This window comes from Bison bison, unplaced genomic scaffold (assembly GCF_000754665.1).
Source record: "Bison bison bison isolate TAMUID 2011002044 unplaced genomic scaffold, Bison_UMD1.0 scf7180017864333, whole genome shotgun sequence".
NCBI lineage: Eukaryota > Metazoa > Chordata > Mammalia > Artiodactyla > Bovidae > Bison > Bison bison.
The window spans coordinates 409681-425752 of record NW_011494905.1 but is presented as its reverse complement, the minus strand read 5'-3'; the positions used below and the strand labels follow the sequence as shown (position 1 = coordinate 425752).

The following is a 16072-nucleotide window of genomic DNA, read 5'->3' as shown; positions in this document are numbered from 1 at the left end:
AGAGACATTACTTTGCCAACAAAGGTCCGTCTAGTCAAGGCTATGGTTTTTCCAGTGGTCATGTATGGATGTGAGAGCCAGACTATAAAGAAAGCTGAGCACCAAAGAATTGATGCTTTTGAATTGTGGTGTTGGAAAAGACTCTTGAGAGTCCCTTGAACTGCAAGGAGATCCAACCAGTCCATCCTAAAGGAGACCAGTCCTGGGTGTTCATTGGTAGGACTGTTTTTGAAGCTGAAATTCCAATACTTTGGCCACCTGATGCGAAGAGCTGACTCATTTAAAAAGACCCTGATGCTGGGAAAGATTGAGGGCAGGAGGAGAAGGGGACGACAGAGGATGAGATGGTTGGATGGCATCACTGACTCAATGGACACGGGTTTGGGTGGACTCTGGGAGTTGGTGATGGATAGGGAGGCCTGGCGTGCTGTGGTTCATGAGGTCACAAAGAGTCGGACACAACTGAGCAGCTGAAGTGAACTGAAGTGAATCATGTGGGGCGTTTAGGAGTGGATGCAGAAAATACAGGTTACTGTTTCACCAGTATTGATGGCAAAGACATAATGGCAGCTTAAAATCAACTTTAAATAGGGAACATACTAGCCTCTTAGGGTAGATTAGAACATGTGCGTATATATACATATGCACATATGTGCATACACACACACATTTCCATTTGGAAATGGAAGAAAACAAGGAAGGAGAATCAAGGCAATGACTGTGCTAACTGCCATTTAGCCTCATAAGTCTCACGACACTATCACAAGACTATCTAAACCATCAGTGTCTGCAAGTAAGAGTTTGGTTTTTCACTTTTAATATTTTTACTGTATTCCTTTTTCTGTGTTTGTCCTGTTGGCTAAAATGCCTGTGAAACTTGATTAATAACCATTATTGGCATGTGCTGTTTCTGACTTCACCAGAGTGAACAGAGAGGCAATTTATCACAGCAAGGAAAAGCATGCACCATGGAGTCAAATGAAGTGGGTTCATTCTTCGATGCTAGCACACACTGGGCATAAACTCAGGCAACTGATTTAACATATGCATCTCCCTGTGCTCATCTGTAAAACAGTGAATGATAAACGTTGACTCTTTCCTTCTCTACAGCATTGGTCTTACCTGAATAGTTTCTTCTAGGCGGTAGCACTCAAGGACTTGCAGCGTCTCAATAACGTGGTTTGGGCTGAACTGACACAAGAGCTCAATGAACTGCTCTATTATACAGGGAGATATCTGCAGCGATTCTTGATTTACATGAATACCTTCCCTGAAAACAGAAAAGGCAAGAGAGTAGCATTATTTAATCATATCTGTAATTAAGGCTACAGGTAAAAAGCATGCTAAGTTTCCCAGGTGGCTCAGTGGTGAAGAATCCACCTACCAATGTAGGATATGCAAGTTTGATCCCTGGGTGCGGAAGATTCCGTGGAGAAGGAAATGCAACCCCCTCCAGTATTCTTGCCTGTGAAATACCATGGACAGAGGAGCCTGATGGTCTACAAAGAATTGGACACAACTCAGCGACTGAACAACAACACAAAATGTTACCTTAAAACCAAGACTACCTTTTGGTCGGGTAAAATTGTGAATTAAAAGTCTTAATGTTACTTAAGTTATTAAGGTGAATTATATACGATAGAGACATTCTAAATCACAAAGCTTCTCAATTTACCTTGAATAATTATGGAAATGAGATTCAGTGCGGGCTCCTCTAAATCACATATAAAGTTCTATTATTGCTCAAAAAAACCCAAAGATAACTCAGTTTAGTTTGAATAATTTGATCCGTGAATGACTATATACAATAAGCCATCTTCCAGTCTCAACAACTGTCCCTACTCTACTTCCCTTATAGTACCAATCACATCATGTTGTAATCACTTCTTTAATTATCCATCTTCCCTAAAAGACTATAAATTCTGTGAGGGCAGCCACCAGGTATCTTCTCACTAATGAATTCTCAAAGCCTGCAACAGCATCTTGCACAATGCAGCAACAGCTAATTATTTGGCTGTTGTGAAAACAAGCAAGTGGATGAAGAGTAAGATATATTAAATTTATGGTTCATTTGCCTGGAATGTCAGCCATTCACAAAGTCTGCTATTTATAATGCCTACACAAAAGCTGTGGAGGTCGAGGATTAGTTTTATCATGGTGGAGACTACTGGAAATATTTAGAAAAATCAACTGCTGCTCATTGGAAATCTAAGAATCACTTTCTCTCTACCCTCCAAATAAGTCAAGTTTTTCTGGGAGTCTATCTTCTCTTCAGAATTCCTCAACCAAAGCTCTGTATATAAAGAACTGGAACAGGGTTAAGAAGATACAAAAATGACTGCTTGGAAAACTAACCTTCTAAAGAAAGGTTAACAGTCTGAATAGACCAGTCTCTAGAAATGAAATAGAATCTGTAATTAAAAAAAAAAAAATCCCTACCAAAAAAAAACCGTCCAGGACCAGATGGCTTCTTAGGAGAATTCTACTAAATAGACAAAGAACTTACACGGATCCTTCTCAAACTCTTCCAAAAGAACCAAAGAGGAAGGAATACTCCCAGAGACGTTTTATGAAGCCACTGTCACCCTAATACCAAAACTAGACAAAGACACACTACCAAAAAAAGAAAATTACAGGTCAATACCTTTGATGAATATAGATGCAAAAATTCTCAACAAAATATTAGCAAACTCAATCTAACAACACATAAAAAAGGTCATACACCACGACCAAGTTGGATTCAACCCAGTGTCACAAGGATGGCTCAACATATGCAGATTAATCAATGTGATACATCAACAAGAGAAAGGGCAAAAACTATACGATGATCTCAACAGACGCAGAAAAAGCATTTGATAAAATTCAACATCCATGCGTGATTTTTTAAAAAAACCCTTACAAAGACTGATATACAGGGAACATAGCTCAACATAAAAGCTGTTTATGACAAACCCACAGCCAATATAATATTCAACAGTGAAATGCTGAAAGCCTTCACACTAAAATCTGGAACCAGACAAAAATGTCCACTCTCACTACTTCTCTTCAAGATCATATTGGAATCCCTGCCACAGCAGTCAGACAAGAAATAAAAGGGTATTCAAATTGGCAGGGAAGAGGTAAAATTATCATTATACACAGATGATGTGATATTATATATAGAAAACCTTAAAGACTCCACACAAAAACTACTAGAACTGATAAATGAATTCAGCAATGTAGCAGGATACAAGATTAACAAACAAAAATTGGTGACAATTCTTTACACTAACAGTGAAATAGCAGAAAGGGAATCTATTTTAAAAAACACCCTTTAAAATTGCATCAAAAAAAATTTAAGAATAAACCTCTCCAAGGAGGTAAAAGACTTCCATGCTGAGAACTACAAAACATTAATAAAGGAAGCTAAAGATGATTCAAAGAAAAGGAAAGATATCCCATGCTCTTGGGTTGGAAGAATCCTGTTAAAATGGCAATACTACCCAAAGCAATCTACTGATTTAATGTGATTGCTATCAAATTATCCATTTTTCACAGAACTAGAACAAATATCCTAAAATTCGTATGGAACCATAAATAGACCCAGAATTGCCATAGTAGTCTTGAGGAAAAAGAAGAAAAACAGGAGACTAACCCTTCCAGACTTCAGACAAAGCTTTGATTACAAAGCTACAGTTATGATTAAACAGTGTGATACTGGCCCAAAAACAGATATATGGACCAATGAAACAGAACAGAGATCCCAGAAATAAACCCAAACACCTATGGTCAATTAATCTTTGACAAAGGAGGCAAGAATATAAAATGGAGAAAAGACAAATCTCTTCAGCAGGTGGTGCTGGAAAAGTTGAACAGCTGCATATAGATCAAAGAAGTTAGAGCACACCCTCACACTATGCATACACATGAGCTCAAAACTGCTCAAAGACTTATTTATAAAACAAGATACCATAGAACTCCTAGAAAAGATCATAGGCAAAAAATTCTCTGACATAAATTATAGCAATGTTTTCTTAGGTCAGTCTCCCAAGACAATAGAAATAAAAACAAACAAATGGGATGTAAGGCAATTACAAGCTTTTGCACAGCAAATGAAATATAAACAAAACAAAAAGACAACCTATGGAATGGGAGAAAGTATATGTGAATGATGGCACAGAGGCTTAATTTTCAAAATATACAAACAGCTTCTACAACTCAACAACAAAAAAACAACCCAATCAAAAAATGGACAGGAAAACCTCAACAGAAGCTTCTCCAAAGACATACAGATGTTCAAAAGGCACATGAAAAGACGCTCAACATCACTAATTATCAGAGAAATGCAAGTTAAAACGACAATGACGTATCACCTCACGCCAGTCAGAAAGGCTATCACTAAAAAGTCTACAAATAACAAATGCTAGAGAGGGTGTGGAAAAAAGGGAACCCTCTTACACTGTTGGTTAGAATGTAAACTGGTGCAGCCACTATGGAAAACAGTATGCAGGTTACTCAAAAAACTAAAAATAGAGTTCCCATATGCTCTAGCAACCCCACTCTAAGCACATACCCAGAGAAAACTCTAGATCAAAAAGATACATGCACTATTCACAATACTCAAGACATGAAAACAACCTAAATGTCCATCAGATGAATGGATAAAAAACAAACGGTGCCACATTCATCACTGTTTTCCCAGCATTGGCACAGTACTGTCACAAAATAACAGGTGCTTGGTAAACACACACTGAATTAAACTGAACTGATGAAATGTACATTGGACTGTCTTCAAACAGAGGGACCCAAAATGTAGAACAGAGTGAAAATTACAAGGACTAGGGCCGTAAAGTCAGATGTAGCTAGGAGCAAGTCCTGTCAGAAAGTTCTACATGGAGAAAATAGATGAAGATGGCACAGGGGAATGACAGTTCTCTTTGTAGAACCAAAGTTGTGTCTCAATAGAACACAATTAGGTAAAAGAGAAAGGGAATGCAAACCAATTCTTGACATTAAGGTGAGTCCGTGTACTTTCCATATGTTTATACACAGTTCGGTTCAGTTCAGTTGCTCAGTCATGTCTGACTCTTTGCGACCCCATGAATCGCAGCATGCCAGGCCTCCATGTCCATCACCAACTTCCGGAGTTCACCCAAACTCATGTCCATCGAGTCGGTGATGCCATCCAGCCATCTCATCCTCTGTCGTCCCCTTCTCCTCCTGCCCCCAAATCCCTCCCACCATCAGGGTCTTTTCCAATGAGTCAGCTCAGTCAGCTAGTCGCATGAGGTGGCCAAAGTACTGGAGTTTCAGCTTCAGCATCAGTTCTTCCAATGAACACACCCAGGACTGATCTCCTTTAGAATGGATTGGTTGGGTCTCCTTGCAGTTCAAGGGACTCTCAAGAGTCTTCTCCAACACCACAGTTCAAAAGCATCAATTCTTCGGAGCTCAGCTTTCTTTACAGTCCAACTCTCAAATCCATACATGACCACTGGAAAAACCATAGCCTTGACTAGACAGACCTTTATTGGCAAAGTAATATCTCTGCTCTTCAATATGCTATCTAGGTTGGTCATAACTTTACTTCCAAGGAGTAAGTGTCTTTTAATTTCATGGCTGCAGTCACCATCTGCAGTAGGTGGTGCTAATATTATACCTATGCCAGACTTCCAGTAATATGTCTTACACATGCAAGACTATGGAGCAGATTAAAATCAGACATAAGCACCTGCCGATAAACCACAGTACTTAATTCTTTCCAGAACATTTATTCACAAAACCCTTTACAAGTACTGAAGATGTGAATATGCATCAAACCAAGCAAATCACTCAAATGAATAGATTTTGATGCATTCGTTTTTGAGGGAAATAATGTGTCTGCTGGGAAATGATCAGGCAAATCAACATAATCAAAACTTTAATAAGTAAATTGCAGCATTAACAAATTTACATCCATTTCTGACTGCTGCTTATCAGTCTTACACATAAAAGCAATTTGTTATATCCATTTCTCAAGCATATTTCTATTATGTCTTTTATCAGCTACCTCCTTTGCCAAATACTCATTGCTAATTTTAATGGCTGTCAAAATTATGTATTTTAGACCTAGCCTTTATCTACTCTTTAGGGAATTTCTATTTTAATGACAGAATTGACTCACATGATGTAAACATTTAAATACATATAAAGGGAGAATTTTAGAAGACTCACACAAGGCTTTCTTTCGTTACCTTTAAAATAGAGTATACGTATGTCATTTGAAGCACGCGCACACACACATAAAACTCTAAACACACTCCAAAATTCAGGTTGGAGAAAATATTCACTCAGTCTGTGAAAATCAATTAAAATTATAATCTAGTATAATTGGCTATTTCTGGGGAAGGATAAACTATATGTCAGTTTTGAAAAGCATAACTTAAAATTATTCTAATATTAAAATTTCTGATTTCAAAATATTTGACAAAGAAAATGAATATTTTTCAAGAATAAAAAAGTCTGGTCTAGTCCTTCCCCTTCATTCTAAAAGCTGCACAAAAATAGACCGACCAGTCTAGACTGCTTTTCTAGATCTCTGAGATCTAGAAAAGTCTCCTTTAGTGAGTTGCTTTGACAACTGTGGGCCACCTCAGTTTAGTCTAAATCCTCAGTGCCTGAACTCTCTGCTCATTTCCATATATCCAGCCCTTGGAGGTGGTGGCATACTGATGACTACCCAGTACCTTTGGAATGTGAAGTTGCTCAGTCGTGTCTGACTCTTTACGACCCCATAGACGGCAGCCCACCAGGCTCCCCAGTCCCTGGGATTCTCCAGGAAAGAACACTGGAGTGGGTTGCCTAATGACTCACAACCCATAAGAGCAAAGAAAATTATTTTCCATATAATTTTTATTCAAATCAAGTCACTTCACAAAGCCATGAAGCTGAAGTTTTAGCTTTCCACATATATCCCATGTTAAAAATTCCATAATGGACTCCTGTGCAAATAAAACAAGAACCTGAGTTTGCCAATTTGCCTGAAAAAATGCTTTAAATGTGTTAATTATAGGTAGCAAAGACAATACCTACAATTTGCACGAAACTGTAACATAATCAACAGTAATGTTCCACAAAACTGGACAGGTGACTGGCCTAGATGGAAACTTGTCCTCCGGCAAGAAGGAAGCCAGTACTCGGTCTCTTCACTCTCCATGCTGACTCTGCATGCTGTGCAGAGCTGCTGGTATTCCTCAGAGAGGAACAGCTGCAATCCTATATACACTTTTATGAAGCACAGTCCAAAGGAGACAGGCTAACAGCAAAGATGCTGCACATCAAATCAATGTAATAACAGATTGAAGATAGATCTTTAGCAGATAGGATTGCTTTCCATTTCCTTAATCTAACAATCAAGTGTCAAAATGTCCTCTTCCAAATCTCAATAGAATTTTTGTTACTTATCTGATACTCATAGAAAAAAGGTGTATTGTTTTGAGTGATCTCCTGCATAAGCAGGAAGAATAGATTTTTAAGCCTAATGATTTTATGGATAGAAAAAAAAAAAAACTTATCTGTATAACCTGATCAAGTACAATATCTGAATCAATTTAATGCTGTACAGACTTCAAATAAAAACTTACAGGTTAGCTAAAACAATTTTTTCTACCACTATAATAGTAATAGTAATAATAATAATAATAATCATGGAGGTAACTGCAAGTGCATTTTTCTAATGCAAAGCTCTCCGTATCACTAATATCTGCTACTGACCCTACTAGAAAAGACTGCCTTAATGTGGCCCAAGTAGATTAAAGAGTGAAAAGCTGCAGGTCCTGGCATCTCAGTATAATATAATCTGATACACTTTCAGTTTTGCATGGGAAACTTGATACCATCTCTCTCCCAAAGGATAGATGGAATCAGAAGAGACAGAAAAAAGGCAGTTCTATGACACCACCACAGAGACAGTCTTTAAACAGACAGTGGGTCAGACTACTATAAATCTATTATGACATCCATACATAATTCTGACCATAAAAAGAACAAAGATTTCTGGTCTCTAGTCTAGCATGCAAAGAGTTTCAATTCAGTTCAGTTCAGTCACTCAGTCATGTCCGACTCTTTGCGACACCATGAACGCCATCCAGCCATCTCATCCTCTGTCGTCCCCTTCTCCTCCTGCCCCCAATCCCTCCCAGCATCAGAGTCTTTCCCAATGAGTCAGCTCTTCACATGAGGTGGCCAAAGTACTGGAGTTTCAGCTTTAGCATCAGTCCTTCCAAAGAACACACAGGACTATCTTCAGAATGGACCGGTTGGATCTCCTTGCAGTCCAAGGGACTCTCAGGAGTCTTCTCCAACACCACAGTTCAAAAGCATCAATTCTTCAGCACTCAGCTTTCTTCACAGTCCAACTCTCACATCCATACATGACCACTGGAAAAACCATAGCCTTGACTAGATGGACCTTTGTTGGCAAAGTAATGTCTCTGCTTTTGAATATTCTATCTAGGTTGGTCATAACTTTCCTTCCAAGGAGTAAGGGTCATTTAATCTCATGGCTGCAATCACCATCTGCAATGATTTTGGAGCCCCCCAAAATAAAGTCTGATACTGTTTCCACTGTTTCCCCATCTATTTCTCATGAAGTGAGCTTAAAAGTTATCAATTCCATCCTCACAGGAAACAAAGTTGAACAAACTGAAAATCAACAGCTCTTTTTGGATCCATCTGAGAAAGGAGGTCACAGAGCAAACTGCCACCCCTCAAATTTGAGAGCGGTGGATACAAAGTATCACAGCTAGCTGGAGCAGAAGCCCAGAAACAGAGACCACTGCTGCTGGAACTAGGACTGGGGCAAGAAAACCTAAACTCTGACAAACACACCAGAGGTTCACTGAGGACCAACTTCAGAGTAAAAAATTCTTGAGGGGCTATGTCTTTTCAGGAAGTTCTCATACTTTTGTTAGTTTTACCTCCAGTGGGCTCACCAGGTTCACTGTAACGACACGAGAAAAATCCCATCATGCTTCAGCAGAGGGAGGGGAAATGTGGCCACTTTGAAATACAATCAGAGTTTCTTAACAAGGCCTGCTGTATGGACTGAAACAGGTACCCCCAAATTCACGTGCTGAAGTCCTAATTCCCAGTTCCTCACAAGGTGAACTTACCTGAAAATAAGATCTTTGCAAATATATTTAGTTAAGTGAGGATAAGATTATACTGGAGTAGGGTGGGCCTCTAGTCCAATACAATCAGTGTCCTTCAAAGAAGAGGAAATCTAGACACAAACATACACCCAGGGAGAATGCCAGGTGAAAGCTGAAAACTGGGTGATGCTTCTGCTAGTTCAATTCAGTTCAGTTCAGTTCAGTTCAGTCACTCAGTCGTGTCCGACTCTTTGTGACCCCATGAATCGCAGCGCACCAGGCCTCCCTGTCCATCACCAACTCCTGGAGTTCACTCGGACTCACGTCCATCGAGTCAGTGATTCCATCCAGCCATCTCATCCTCTGTCGTCCCCTTCTCCTTCTGCCCCCAATCCCTCCCAGCATCAGGGTCTTTTACGATGAGTCAACTCTTCGCATCAGGTGGCCAAAGTATTGGAATTTCAGCTTTAGCATCATTCCTTCCAAAGAACACCCAGGGCTGATCTCCTTTAGGAAGGACTGGTTGGATCTCCTTGCAGTCCAAGGGACTCTCAAGAGTCTTCTCCAACACAATTCAAAAGCATCAATTCTTTGGCACTCAGCTTTCTTCACAGTCCAACTCTCACATCCATACATGACCACTGGAAATGCCAAAGGCTGCCAGCAAATCACCAGAAGCTAGAGACAGGGCACTGAACAGATTCTTTCTCATAGCCCTCAGAAGGCACCAAACCTGCCAACACTAATCATGGGCTTCAAGCCTCCAGAACTGGGATGATAAATTGTTGTTTAAGCCATACACTTTGTGGTGCTTTATTAAGAAAGCCCTGGCCGATCTAATATACCTGCCCTACTATTGGAGAAGGCAATGGCACCCCACTCCAGTACTCTTGCCTGGAAAATCCCATGGACGGAGGAGCCTGGTAGGCTGCAGTCCATGGGGTCGCTAAGAGTCAGACACGACTGAGCGACTTCACTTTCACTTTTCACTTTCATGCATCGGAGAAGGAAATGGCAACCCACTCCAGTATTCTTGCCTGGAGAATCCCAGGGACTGGGGAGCCTGGTGGGCTTCCGTCTATGGGGTCACACAGAGTCAGACACGACTGAAGTGACTTAGCAGCAGCAGCCCTATTATTACATTAGAGCCAAACCAACTGGGCTTTTCCTAGAGCATAACTAAGTTGCTGTTGTTCAGTTACTAAGTTGTGTCCAACTCTCTGCAACCTTATGGACTGCAGCACACCATGCTTCCTTGTCCGTCACTATCTTCTAGAGTTTGCTCAAATTCACATCTATTGAGTCAGTGATACTACCTAATCATCTAATTCTCTGTGGCCCTCTTCTCCTTTTGCCTTCAATTCTTTCCAGCATCAGGGTCTTTTACAATGAGCTGGCTCTTCGAATCAGGTAGCCAAAGTAACTAAGCTGAGAAACGCCCAATTCCAGCCTGTCTAGCCTTTCATGTGGGGAAAGGGAAATGCCCAACTCCAGCACCCTCTTGCCTGCTTGTCTCACTTAAAGTGGGGTTGGGGACCGAGAGGTACTTGGGAAGGTCACAGGGGCACTGCCTCAGGAAAAGACTAAAAGCTTATCACAGGATGGTAGACTGCTTCCTTCCACCATTGTCATACTTCACTGTTACATCAGTAGTGCTTCTAAATAACAGGGACATGCAAAGAAAGACCCACACATCTCAGACCTTACTTTAGCAGTCCTGTGTGCTGTGTCCATGTGTGTGCTCAGTTGTGTCCGAGTCCCTGCGACCCCGTGGACTGCGGCCCACCAGACTCCTCTGTCCAGGGCATTTTCCAGGTGAGAATACTGGAGTGGGTTGCCACTTCTTACTCCAGGGGATCTTCCTCCCAGATAAACATAAAAACTCATACCAAAGGCCTACTTACTTCAAATCCTTTTACACTCTACATTATGTCTAGCTTTCAACAACAACAAAAGTACAGGACATATTAAAACACACACAGAGATGGCCTGAAGCAACTTTGCAAGCATCAGAATCAGACTCAAATATGGCAGAGATGCTGGAATTACCAGACAGGAATCTAACACAACCATGATTAATATGCTAAGGGATCTAATGGAAAAACTGACAACATATAAGAACATTTGAGTAAAGTAAGCAGAGAAATCATAACACTGAGAAAGAATCAAAAGAAAATGCTAAAAAGAAAAAACACTAAAAGAAATGAAGAATGTCTTTGACGGGTACATCAATAGTCTGCACACAGCTGGGGAAAGAATCACTGAACTTCACGATATGTCAACAGAAACTTTCAAAACTGCAACACAAAGAGCAAAAAGACTGGGAGTGGCGCTGGGAAATCAAACAGAATATCCAAGAACTATAGGACAAATACAGTTGGTATAATATATACAAGGTGGCAATATGATAAGGATTAAAAAAGAAGGAAAAGTTCAGAAGAAATATTTGCAGCAATAATGACTGAGAATATCATCAAATTAATGAAAGATACCAAACCACAGATCTAGGAAGCTTAGACAGAACCAAGCAGGATAAACAGCAAAAATCTACTGGAGTGGTTAGCCTTTCCCTTCTCCAGGGGATCTTCCCAACCCAGGGATCGAACCCAGGTCTCCCACATTTCAGGCAGATTCTTTACCAGCTGAGCCACAAGGGAAACCCAAGAATACTGGAGTGGATAGTCTATCCCTTCTCCAGCGGATCTTCCTCACCCAGGAATTGAACCTGGGTCTCGCAGGTGGATTCTTTACCAACTGAGCTATCAGGGAAGCGCCAAAAAATCTACACTTAGGCATATTAAGTCAAAACTGCAGAACATCAAAGACAAAAGAAAAAAACCCAGAAAGAAGCCAGCGGAGTGGGAGGGGGGTGATGAAGACAACTTCACCTATAGAGAAGCTAGGATAAGAATTATATCAGACTTCTCTTCATAAACCATGAAAGCAAGAAGAGAGTGGAGTGAAATATTTCCAGTGTTGAAAGAAAAATACTAACCTAGAATTCCATATTCAGTAAAATTATCTCTCAAAAGTGAAGAAGTATTAATACTTTCTCAGACAAAAGTTGAGGGAATACATTCAGTAAACTTTCCTTTCAAATAATGTTAGTTCTTCAGAAAGAGCAAAAAGGATGCAGGTCAGAAATTTGGATCCACATAAAAAAAGGAAGAGCACTGGGAAAGGAATAAATGAAGGTAAAGTAGAAATTTTATTTTCTTATTCTTAATTATCATAACAGATAATAGTGTCAAAAGAATAATAGTAACAATGTGTTCAGTGATTACAGTTTATAAATAAGTGAAATGAATGACATCAATATTATAAGACACAGGAGTAAGAAATTATGAATGTTATCTACCCATGAAGTACTACAGTGTTACAGCTGAACTTGGAATTAGTTATAAATCAAAAATCAAAAGGTAACTACTAGAAAAATTCTGAAGAAGTATGCTGCTGCTGCTAAGTCACTTCAGTAGTGTCCAACTCTGTGCGACCCCATAGACGGCAGCCCACCAGGATCCCCCGTCCCTGGGATTCTCCAGGCAAGAACACTGGAATGGGTTGCCATGTCCTTCTCCAAGGCATGAAAGTGAAAAACGAAAGTGAAGTCGCTCAGTCGTGTCCGACTCTTAGCGACCCCATGGACCGCAGCCTACCAGGCTCCTCCATTCTTGGGATTTTATAGGCAAGAAAGAGTACTGGAGTGGGGTGCCACTGCCTTCTCCGTTGAAGAAGTATAATAAATATATTAAGAGAAGAAAAATGGAATCATATATAAAATGCTCAATTAAAGTCAGAGGAGACATAAAGGAATAGAAAACAAACAAAAACAAAAAACTAAGGTGATGAAAAAAATAGTAGTATAAATAAAACAGAAGAAAGGGTAGGATTTTATAAAAGCCAAAAAGTACCTTAATATGTGTCCTTTTCATTGTAAACAGAAAAATATGGGTATCTGGGAAGTTTTCTTTAAATATAAAACAAGAAAAGTTTTTGAAACTTTAGTATGTAGTAATCACGTGAAACTTTTTATTGTGTCACGAATTCTAAAAGCAAAGAGCAGACCATTCATTCCAAACTCCTAACAATTTCTCTCATTTTTATTATTAACTTACCAATCTAAACTTTTATCATGGAAATGGCAACCCACTCCAGTATTCTTGCCTGAGAAGTCTTATGGACAGAGGAGCCTGGTGGGCTACAGTCCATGGGGTCACAAAAGAGCTGGATATGACTCAGTGACTAAACAACAACAATAAGCCATCTATGAGGGCAATGAATATGGTAAGCATGAAGCTATCTACATCATTTATTCATACACACAGACAATATGAGTGCATAAAATTTACTGTTATATATTTTCCAGTTTAACATTATTTAAACATTCACACTGCCATGTTTGCCAATTTGGTATTCAATTATGTTTATATATCTCATCATTGCAACACCTACCGTATTACTTGGGTTTCTCTTACCTTGGACGTGGGGAATCTCTTCACGGCTGCTCCAGCAAAGCGCAGCTGCTGCTCCTTACCTTGGACGAGGGGTATCTCCTTACCGCCACCCACGTCCAAGGTAAGAGAAACCCAAGTAAAACAGTAGGTATTTCAAGAGGGCATCAGAGGGCAGACACACTGAAACCATACTTACAGAAAACTAGTCAATCTAATCACACTAGGACCACAGCCTTGTCTAACTCAATGAAACTAAGCCATGCCCCTGGGGCCACCCAAGACAGGCGGGTCATGGTGGAGAGGTCTGACAGAATGTGGTCCACTGGAGAAGGGAATGGCAAACCACTTCAGTATTCTTGCCTTGAGAACCCCATGAACAGTATGAAAAGGCAAAATGATAGGATACTGAAAGAGGAACTCCCCAGGTCAGTAGGTGCCCAATATGCTTCTGGAGATCAGTGGAGAAATAACTCCAGAAAGAATGAAGGGATGGAGCCAAAGCAAAAATAATACCCAGTTGTGGATGTGACTGGTGATAGAAGCAAGGTCCAATGTTGTAAAGAGCATTATTGCATAGGAACCTGGAATGTCAGGCCCATGAATCAAGGCAAATTGGAAGTGGTCAAACAAGAGATGTCAAGAGTGAATGTTGACATTCTAGGAATCAGCGAACTGAAATGGACTGGAATGGGTGAATTTAACTCAGATGACCATTATATCTACCACTGCGGGCAGGAATCCCTCAGAAGAAATGGAGTAGCCATCATGGTCAACAAGAGTTCGAAATGCAGTACTTGGATGCAATCTCAAAAACGACAGAATGATCTCTGTTCGTTTCCAAGGCAAACCATTCAATATGACAGTAATCCAAGTCTATGCCCCAACCAGTAACGCTAAAGAAGCTGAAGTTGAACAGTTCTATGAAGACCTACAAGACCTTTTAGAACTAACACCCAAAAAAGATGTCCTTTTCATTATAGGGGACTGGAATGCAAAAGTAGCAAGTCAAGAAGAGTAACAGGCAAATTTGGCCTTGGAATACAGAATGAAGCAGGGTAAAGGCTAATAAGAGTTTTGCTAAGAAAATGCACTGGTCATAGCAAACACACTCTTCCAACAACATAAGAGAAGACTCTACACATGGACATCACCAGATGGTCAACATCGAAATCAGACTGATTATATTCTTTGCAGCCAAAGATGGAGAAGCTCTATACAGTCAACAAAAACAAGACCAGGAGCTCAGATCATGAACTCCTTATTGCCAAATTCAGACTGAAATTGAAGAAAGTAGGGAAAACCACTAGACCATTCAGCTATGACCTAAATCAAATCCCTTATGATTATACAGTGGAAGTGAGAAATAGATTTAAGGGCCTAGATCTGATAGATAGAGTGCCTAATGAACTATGGACGGAGGTTCATGACATTGTACAGGAGACAGGGATCAAGATCATCCCCATGGAAAAGAAATGCAAAAAAGCAAAATGGCTGTCTGGGGAGGCCTTACAAATAGCTGTGAAAAGAAGAGAAGTGAAAAGCAAAGGAGAAAAGGAAAGATATAAGCATCTGAATGCAGAGTTCCAAAGAACAGCAAGAAGAGATAAGAAAGCCTTCCTCAGCGATCAATGCAAAGAAATAGAAGAAAACAACAGAAAGGGAAAGACTAGAGATCTCTTCAAGAAAATTAGAGATACCAAGGGAACATTTCATGCAAAGATGGGCTCGATAAAGGACAGAAATGGTATGGACCTAACAGAAGCAGAAGATATGAAGAAGAGGTGGCAAGAATACACAGAAGAACTGTACAAAAAAGATCTTCATGACACAGATAATCACAATTGTGTGATCACTCACCTACAGCCAGACATCCTGGATTGTGAAGTTAAGTGGGCCTTAGAAAGCATGACTACGAACAAAGCTAGTGGAGGTAATGGAATTCCAGTTGAGCTATTTCAAATCCTGAAACATGATGCTGTGAAAGTGCTGCACTCAACAGGCCAGCAAATTTGGAAAACTCAGCAGTGGCCACAGGACTGGAAAAGGTCAGTTTTCACTCCAATCCCAAAGAAAGGCAATGCCAAAGAATGCTCAACCTTCCGCACAATTGCACTCATATCACATGCTAGTAAAGTAATGCTCAAAATTCTCCAAGCCAGGCTTCAGCAATACACGAACTGTGAACTTCCAGTTGCTCAAGCTGGCTTTAGAAAAGGCAGAGGAACCAGAGACCAAACTGCCAACATCCACTGGATCATCGAAAAAGCAAGAGAGTTCCAGAAAAACATTTATTTCTGCTTGATTGACTATGCCAAAGCCTTTGACTGTGTGAATCACAATAAACTCTGGAAAATTCTTCAAGAGATGGGAATACCAGACCACCTGATCTGCCTCTTGAGAAACCTGTATGCAGGTCAGGAAGCAACAGTTAGAACTGGACATGGAACAACAGACTGGTTCCAAATAGGAAAAGGAGTACATCAAGGCTGTATATTGTCACCCTGCTTA

General features: G+C 40.2%; 1 protein-coding gene across 4 annotated transcripts in view; it reads right to left on the bottom strand.

Annotated features, from left to right (window-relative positions):
* Window positions 1-16072, bottom strand: part of VPS8 (vacuolar protein sorting 8 homolog (S. cerevisiae)) — a 302860-nt gene that overhangs the window by 119100 nt on the left and 167688 nt on the right. For all 4 annotated transcript variants that reach the window (XM_010853860.1, XM_010853862.1, XM_010853861.1 and 1 more), the window contains one exon: window positions 1123-1270. In XM_010853860.1, the coding sequence (XP_010852162.1) occupies window positions 1123-1270 (148 nt within the window). The remainder of the gene's footprint in view (window positions 1-1122; window positions 1271-16072) is intronic.